The sequence below is a fragment of the Mastomys coucha genome, unplaced genomic scaffold, assembly GCF_008632895.1.
Source record: "Mastomys coucha isolate ucsf_1 unplaced genomic scaffold, UCSF_Mcou_1 pScaffold6, whole genome shotgun sequence".
Classification (NCBI taxonomy): Eukaryota; Metazoa; Chordata; class Mammalia; order Rodentia; family Muridae; genus Mastomys; species Mastomys coucha.
The window spans coordinates 19,480,657-19,489,307 of record NW_022196912.1 but is presented as its reverse complement, the minus strand read 5'-3'; the positions used below and the strand labels follow the sequence as shown (position 1 = coordinate 19,489,307).

Sequence of the window (8,651 nt, the reverse complement as noted above, 5' to 3'; positions counted from 1 at the left end):
TTGTTTTCTAAAAATCATCTGAAGTCCAAGAAGTTTTATGAGCTCTTTAAAGTCTTGGTTTTTGAACAAGGAAGTTGTGCACTGCCAATATAAATGGACCTTGAACCCTAGGGGTTTGGGTTCAAGGTCTGTGGCATTAAGTTTGGTTGAGACTTGGCAAAGGGTGATCTCAGTGACAGGAACTGGGCCTTCAGGATTAATAGTGAGTTCAGTGTTTGAGATGAGCAGCCATCTCATGTGAAGTTACATGGAGAACACAGCACAGTTTTCAAAGACTATCTTGCTAGTTATATAAGAAACAAGAAACTTGTGTGGAAAACTGTGACATTGCTGGCATCTGCTAGCAGCCCCTGGATGGGACTCTTTGCTTATGCATATATTTACATATTCCTGGCCGTGTAGACACATATATGTTCTAACATGTATAGGGATGGGGTGAACATTCATGCTGGAGGTTATAATTTGGTTGAAGAAGCATCCGAAGTGGCTCCTCCTGTATTGCTGTCAAGAGAAAGAAATAATGCTTTGTACATTTTCAATGGTAGAAAACATTTGTAACTTTTATGGTGTGTGCATGGTATATGTAAGTGGTATGTATGTACGTACATGGTGTGTGTGTGTGTGTGTGTGTGTGTGTGTGTGTGTTCATGCTTGCCTTTGTGTTTGTGTGGAGGCCAGAGGAGGACACTGGATGCCTTGTGTGATCACGTCTGCCCATTCCCCTGAGACAGTCTCTCCCTGGATCAGGAGCTAGGCTGATAACAGCAAGGCCCTGCACTCTTCTAGTTCCCTTCCCCTACAGTGCTAGAGTTATGAGCTTCTGTGACCATGGTCTGCTACTATGTGGGTGATGGGGATTTGAACTTAGGTCTTTCTGGTTGCACACCAAGTGCTCTTCCTTTCTGAGCTGTCTAACAGAAAACACTTCTCTATAGAGCCATAGATCAAGTGCTCTTCCTTTCTGAGCTGTCTAACAGAAAACACTTCTCTATAGAGCCATAGATCAGAGTAAAAATCAGTCTTACTGCAAATGCAGTGATTACAGGCAGAGCACCAGATTCTCTAGAAACTGAGATCCAGACAGGTGGACCGACTTGCTCAAAATACAGTAGCAAGCTTAGGCCCCCGAGTCTGCTTCCGGTTGTGCCCTCTTGCAGACAGCTGCTTCTGTCCTGGAAGCAGTGCTGATATATGCATCCCCCTATCCTGGATCTGGGAGACACTTGCCAGGAAGGCTCACCCGCCACTGAAAACTAGTAAAGACTTCTTGCTGGTGATGCTGCCTGGGCCATTTCTCTTGTCTATTCTCCTCTGCCTTTCCCATCCCATGGCCTCTCTTATCAAAGCTTCCTTCCCTGCTCCCTGTCCACTGCAACCAGCTGCTTAGAAAATCCCTATATGACACCTAAAATCTTCACTGGGGCAGGTTTGACTTGCAGCTAGGAAACATTCTCTGTTATGAATTGTCCACAAGATGACAAAGAATTATGGGCTATACTATGTTATAGGATCATGGAAATCAAATAGTGCCTTGTGAGATTTCTGTTATTTTTCTTGAAGCATTACTTAATTCAGCTGTTTATCTTCTTTAATACTTTATTTAGATCTTGTTTCCCTAACCAGATAGGTTTCCTTTACACAAAGGCTTTGTGTCGCGGGATACTTTGTAGCTCTAGATAGATACAAGGATGCTGTGCATCTGTTGGCCTTTTGCACAGAGGGCATTCGGAAGGCATTTGTTCCCTTGTATTTTTGCATATCAAACCCAAAGTTGCAGACTTGGGACAGTGTCTTGGCCCCCCTTTTCACCTGGTTCTCTTTGACCCAGCTCTAAGTTTGGGCTGGAGTTATCCTGTTCAGGGCTGGGAGGGGGTTTTCACTCAGTTGGTGTGTGTGTGTGTGTGTGTGTGTGTGTGTGTGTGTGTGTGTGTTGAGAAAGCAGAGCTTCTGAGAGTAAAGGTGAGGTGCCCGTGGCCTGTAGCAATTAGTGATCATTTTGGCTGGAGCTCCGGTCTCCTCCCTGCATCCAGAGCTATTTATTCGTTGGCAGTGACTCTCAGACAGTGCTCTTTCTGGAAGCCTGTGTTCAGGCTGCTGGCCTCAAGGCCCAGTCTTCTCAGAGCAAACACACACCAGCATTTCTATAATGTGCAGAGAAAAGCAGGTGACTAGATTAATCCTCAACTTTAACTGATTTTTCCCACCATCAATATTTCTGAAATCATTCTCACTTGCTATCAGTTGTCCTAAGAAGATGCACAGAAAGCCTGCACACAAAGAACAATAAAAATTACTAATATTCGAGAAAACCCAAGCCTGGGAAAAGATCCTTTTGAATTCACTTTAAGGAAATATTCATTTATTATATGTGTCACTGCTTTGCCTGAATATGTGTATGGGCACCTGGAGGTTAGAAGAGAGCATCAGATGTCCTGGAACTGGAACTTTGGATGGTCGTGAACCAACATGTGGGTGCTGGGAATCTAATCCAGGTCCCCCGAAAGAACAGCCAGTGCACTTAACCACCGAGCTATTGCTCCAGTCCCCGGTTTTTCTTTTCTTTTTTCTTTCTTTTTTCAAAAAATACAGTTATTATCATGGACTTTCGATTGCAGTCATATAAAAACAGCATTCATTTTGTTGACATTGTTTTAATTCAGATGTTAGCAGTAAAGATATCATTTCCTAGATTTCTTCAAACTCTCTTTGGCAAGAGAGAGAGAGAGAGAGAGAGAGAGAGAGAGACAGACAGACAGACAGACAGAGACAGACAGACAGACAGACAGAGACAGAGACAGAGACAGAGAGCGAAGGGAGGGAGGAAGGGAGGGAGGAAGGGAGGGAGGAAGGGAGGGAGAGAGGATCCCTAAATGCTCCACTCCACTCCAGTGCAAGGAGCACTGGCAGGGCAGCCTCTGCGGTTTTCTTCATTTACATGGGCGCCCCCTGCTGCCCATCCCTGATTCTTGATCTTCCAATGCCAGAAGCAGGGTACCACAAAGTCTTCTGGAGGCTGTGATCCTAAAAAAAAACCTTCCTTCAGACTAATAGAGCTAATCACTTTCCAATGGACAGCTCACCCTACCTCGTTTAGCCTTTTTTGGGACCGGCTAGTGTTTTAATCCAATTTCTGCAGACAGTATTTGAGCAAACTCGGGTAAAGGTGCCTGCGCTTCCAAACTCTATTACTCGAATCCTTTATGGCTGCCAGAAGGAAAGACCGTTCTCACCTTGCTGAGCTCTTTGTTTTCTCCTGGGGCTGGGAAGCGGGAACCCTTGTCCACCCGACCCGCAGCCCTAATCTCTGGTTGCGGACCGTGGCTGCTCATTCTCCGGCTCATCTCGAGCTTTCCCCAATTAGGATTTGCTGCCTGACGTCACGTCTGCCGCAGATTGGCTGTTCAGATCTGACACAGGGCTCCACCGGGGAGAAGAAACTTTTAAAAGACTTTGCAGCCGGGCTGCCTCTGAGCGTCCAGCGCTCACGGTCGTCCTCGCCCACCCTCGCTGGGTTGGCGCCCGTAGCACCCCAGCTGCACCCGGCGACACCCCGCCTGAGCCAGGGGACCCTCACCTTGAACAGCCCGTGCCCCTCCCCTCCTCTCCACCCCAACTCCCGCCCCCTGCTCGCCTCCGCTCCCGGCTGGGGTCCGCTGCGGCTCAGGCGCCCGCAAAGCTCCCTCCCCTGCGGCCACCCAGTTGGCCTCCACCCCGCGGCGCACGGGCTCTCCGCGGAGTCGTTGCGGGGGATACCGAGGGAGCGCGCCGGGGCCGGACGAGTCGCGCGGCCGGAGACTGCCCGCGATGGCGGGAGCCTGGCTCAGGTGGGGACTCCTGCTCTGGGCAGGGCTGCTAGCGTGGTCTGCGCACGGCCGGGTGCGGAGGATCACGTACGTGGTGCGCCCGGGCCCGGGACTGCCGGCCGGAGCCTTGCCTCTGGCTGGGCCCCCGCGGACCTTCAACGTCGCCCTGGACGCCAGGTACAGCCGTAGCTCAACAGCCGCCTCCAGCCGCGCCTTGGCGGGGCCCCCAGCCGAGCGGACCCGGCGCACCAGCCAGCCTGGCGGCGCGGCCCTGTCCGGGCTCCGATCTCCGCTGCCACCCGAGCCCGCGCGTCCGGGGGGGCCCGGCCGGCAGCTCCAGTCTAAGGCCGGTGCTCAGACTGCGGTCACTCGCTTCGCCAAACATGGCAGGCAAGTCGTGCGCTCCAAAGTGCAGCAGGACACCCAGAGCGCCGGGGGCTCCAGACTGCAGGTTCAGCAGAAGCAGCAGCTGCAGGGGTAAGCCCACGCTCCGCCTGCCTCGCGCGCTGGGACCCGCCGGGGGCAGGGGACGTCTCCTTCCCGCCGGGGGCGCTGCGGGACGGGGTGGGCGCGGGGGAAGCCCGCTCACTTTTTACTGGTGTTTAACTCCGACTTGCATTGTTACTCAGCTGCGGGGAAACACAAAAGGCATTTATTTCTTCCCCGGGGCGTAACCTCCTGTGCGCAAACCCTTCTGCTCCTAGACTATGGGCGTAAACATGAAGTCACTACAGCTTAATCCCAAGGCATCAATTAAACTTCTTGCAACTAGGTTTTTTATTTTGGTTTACCTAATGAAAAAGGGATTGTGGGTGAAAGCTGGCTCTAAAGACCCAACTCTCCTTGAGCATCCCAGAAAATGTAGACTTGGGTTTCCTGGCACCTGTGGGTCCTAAGTTGGTAAGAGGTTGGGGGTGAGACTTGGCATGGACCGCAGTAGGGATTGGAAAGTTTGTTATTCGGTGCTGGTAAGTATCCCCACTGAACGGCTTTCTCCCCATTAATCACAAGTTAGGATGGGGGTGACTTAATTTGGACATTTGGTACCCCCCCCCCCACAGGGATGGATTCACAGGGTGATCTCACTCTTTTGGCAGCGTGGGGGGCGGGAGGGGGGATTTCTACTCTCTGAAGCAAAGTAGGCTCAGAAAATATGAAGAATACATTTGACTATGTTTTAATTTTGAGTTTTAAGAGACAACCAGGGCGGTGGTGGCGCACGCCTTTAATCCTAGCACTTGGGAGGCAGAGGCAGGCGGATTTCTGAGTTGGAGGCCAGCCTGGTCTACAGAGTGAGTTCCAGGACAGCCGGGGCTACAGAGAAACCCTGTCTCGAAAAACCAAGAGAGAAAGAGAGAGAGAGAGAGAGAGAGAGAGAGAGAGAGAGAGAGAGAGAGAGAGAGAGAGAGAGAGAGAGAGAGAGAGAACCATTTGTTTGGATTTTAAGACTCCCAGCTTGTTATGCAGATCCCGTGGTTCCTCCATCCTTCCCTGGTGACCGGTCCCTGACTCCTCCACTTGAGCAACTTTGGGTTGGGCATCCTGGGCACACTTTAGAGCTCTCTCTAATCTAGAGGAATGTGTAAGCGAGAGATTGGCTTTTCAGGAACACTGAAAGCTTGAGTTCACGGTACTGGATTCAGGGGTCTCTCTTTGTTTCAGGATCAATGTCTGTGGAGGACAGTGCTGCCATGGGTGGAGTAAGCCCCCCGGCTCCCAGAGGTGTACCAAACGTAAGTTACTGCACTCACAGTGGCCTTGCACAGTGGACCAGGTGGGGTTGTATGTGTGTGGGGAGTAGAAGGAGGAGAGTCAGACTGGGCTTGGGGAGGTTCTACAGAGGCCTCTCGAAGAGGCAGGCACTGCCCCTGAGAGGGTGAAATCTGAAATACACTACACCTGTATATCCATCTATAATAATCCAGAAGGACTGGATTATGCCCGTCCTCCAGCGTTATGGTATCCAAGATGCCCCTGCACTCAACCCTGATATTTATGACTGTCTCACAAGGGGGAAAATCCCACTTGAGGGTAGGCTGTGCGTATTTGCACAACAAATAAAAAGCGTTAACATGATGGCAGAGGAGGAATGGAAAGTAAGCGATCCTTTCCTGGAGTAAGGTAGGAATAATTGTACACTGGGAATCGAACTTAAGGCTACCTATGTGCTGAGCAAGCTCTCTACCAAATGAGCTATTCATACACGTGAATCAGTACGCACAGCCCTGCCCACTTCTGGAATTACAGATCTAAGCTAAACAGGCCCAATATTAAGAGTATATAAAGCTCCCTGAAAAGAGCCTCACGCATCCTCCATCCTTGAAGTTCTGTTATTTTCCAGAATCTTCCTGCACTTGGGGCTTCCCCACTTCATATGCATACTTAACAATATTTTTTAAGATATTAATCATACATATAAGATCACCAAAGAACATTTCTTATAAACATTGTAAAGTTAAAGATAAAGATAAATACATATTGAAGCCCTCTTGACAAGTTATCTAGGAATAGAAAAACTTTACCTCCACTCTAAAAAAAAGAGTAAGCATTAAAAATTTTTATTAGTTTGCAAAATATTTTACATGCCTCTGTGCACTGTGCACATGCCTAGTACATGTAGAGGCCAGAAGAGGATGTCAGATCCCCAGAACTTTAGATTATAGAGTTACAGAGGGTTGTGAGCCACCATGCTGGTGCTGGGATCTGAACCCAGAGCCTCTGCAGGAGCACCCAGTACTCTCAATCACTGAATCATGCCCAGCTTCCAAAGTAAGCATTTTTAAATGCTCTCTTTGCAGAGCTTGATCTATTATTGTGTAAACTGGAGTTGTCCAAAATTTCAGCTGCTTATTGACTTGTATTTTATAATAAAACTCAGCAATGCACCTTGCTGTAGTTTGGGTCTGTAGTTTTAGGTGGGCCTCAAACCCATCTAAAGAGGCTGGGAGGCAAAGATAAGTGGATCCCTGAGGCTCTCTGGCCAGTCAGCCTGGCCTAATTGCTGAGTTCTAGGCCAATGAGGGACCCTGCCCCCAAAACAAGCTGGGGGCTTGTGAGAAATGACATCCAAGGTTGATCTGTGGCCTCTCCGTACACACACATGCACACACATGCACACACATGCACACACATGCACATGTACCAGCACACATGTCCACTCATACACTCATCCATTTACCCCACACATGTACAAAGCAACAGAGCCTTCTGGTGTGTGAGATGAGGTTTTATAAAGATTTCTTATATTACTGATGTATAAATAAATATTTGATGCAATCATTTTGATGACCTTGTTTGATGAAAAATGCCCTTTAGTCCATAAGGTAAACAGAAGGATTTTAAGTAGACAAAAAACAACCACCTCTGTGTTTTAGAATTTGGGCAAGTATCAGGCAATGATGGCTGACTTAAAAACCTCCTGAGAGCCAAACTCCAACTGCTAGCCCAGAAATTCATAGGCTAGTTGGCATTGTAAATTAAAACACTATTATTATTATTATTATTATTATTATTCTCGACACAAGGTCTCTCTACATAGCCCTGTAGCCCTTGCTATCCTGGAACTCACTCCGCAGACCCAGCTGGCCTCAAATTCATAGAGGTCCACCTGCCTCTGCTTCCTAAGTGCTAGGATTAAAGTTCTGCGCTACCACAGCCTGGCTCTACTCTTCTGTTCTTAACTTCTTATATTACACTTGTCAGAACTGACTGGAATGCGGCAACAGCATTATTCTGGGCTAGGATCGCTTCTTCCAGTCACTGCATCTGCCTCAAAGCTGCTGGAACATGCTTGTCCCCTCTGTGACAGCACAGAGGCAATGGGATATTGCTGTATGAAGGTCGAACACACAGGGCAGGACTTGGCAAGATAGCTTACTTGGTAAAATGTCCTGGAAGCTTAAGATTTCAAGATCCCTAGATCCTACTTAAAAAGACTAGGAGGCAAAGGCAGGTGGAGCCCCAAGGCTCACTGGCCAGTCAGCCTGGCCTAATTGCTGAGTTCTAGACCAGTGAGAGACCCTGTCCCCAAAAACAAGGTGGAGGGCTTCTGAGGAATGATATTCAAGGTTGGTCTGTGGCCTTTACATGCACACACATGCACATGTACCAGCACACGTGTCCACTCATACAAATTCTCATCCATTTACCCCACACATATACAAACCAACAGAGCCTGCTGGTGTGTGCTATGAAGTTTTATAAAGATTTGTTGGCAAGTGGCAGAGTGCCTTTTCTGAAAACGAGACAACTCCTCGAGATTCCCCTTTTCTGGGGGGACTCAGAGTTCCCAAGAATCCCAAGCCCTAGAAAGAGATTATTTGGATAGCGAGCATTTGTATCATGGCTTCCTGCTTCTCCAGGCCAGGGAGGCAAGGACATTCATCTGTCTGTGTGTAGCTAGCTGGCTTTGCCTCCTGCAGGTTCAGAAAGAGAGGTCACTGGTCACTTGTTGGTTGGGAGAGTTAGGGATGCACAGTTGTGGTTGGAGCTGGAGGAAGTGGCTGTACCGTGTTCATCTCATGATACGTGTGACATCTGGTTCCAGCTCTGAGGAGGACGCTGTAGATAACACTGCAATCTACACAGTTCAGCACCACTCTGCTGCTGCTGCTCTCCTGCTCAGTGCTAGAAACTGACGTCACAACTCCTTCCAGGAATGAGTGTGTTGCTGAGGCAGAGCCTGGGCAGCTGAGTGCACCAGTGAAAGCATTAGCATTTATGAGTATGCATGAAATGAGTGCATTTTAAAAAAGCTATTATTTTACTTATGTGCTTATTTTTTTTAATTTTATGGTGTTTGTGTGTGTGTGTGAGAGAGAGAGGGGGAGAGAGAGAGAGAGAGAGAGA

At 48.7% G+C, this 8,651-nt stretch overlaps 1 protein-coding gene and 1 long non-coding RNA gene across 6 annotated transcripts in view; one reads left to right on the top strand and one right to left on the bottom strand.

Moving 5' to 3' along the window:
* Window positions 1-2,635: 2,635 nt before the first annotated feature.
* LOC116081185 lies at window positions 2,636-3,415 on the bottom strand. The gene is made up of 2 exons (XR_004114732.1): window positions 3,231-3,415; window positions 2,636-3,021 (listed from the first exon to the last, which is right to left on the bottom strand). It is a non-coding gene; the product is annotated as an uncharacterized LOC116081185 (long non-coding RNA).
* Window positions 3,416-3,450: 35 nt separating this feature from the next.
* The window catches only part of Ltbp1 (latent transforming growth factor beta binding protein 1), a 408,370-nt gene continuing 403,169 nt past the window's right edge, over window positions 3,451-8,651 (top strand). For 4 of the 5 annotated variants that reach the window (XM_031357854.1, XM_031357855.1, XM_031357853.1 and 1 more), the window contains exons 1-2: window positions 3,670-4,280; window positions 5,466-5,536. In XM_031357854.1, coding sequence (XP_031213714.1) covers window positions 3,805-4,280; window positions 5,466-5,536 — 547 coding nt within the window. In that variant the 5' untranslated portion in view covers window positions 3,670-3,804. Of the gene's footprint in view, window positions 4,281-5,465; window positions 5,537-8,651 lie in introns of all 5 variants that reach the window. The other variant, XM_031357851.1, reaches the window with a different exon arrangement.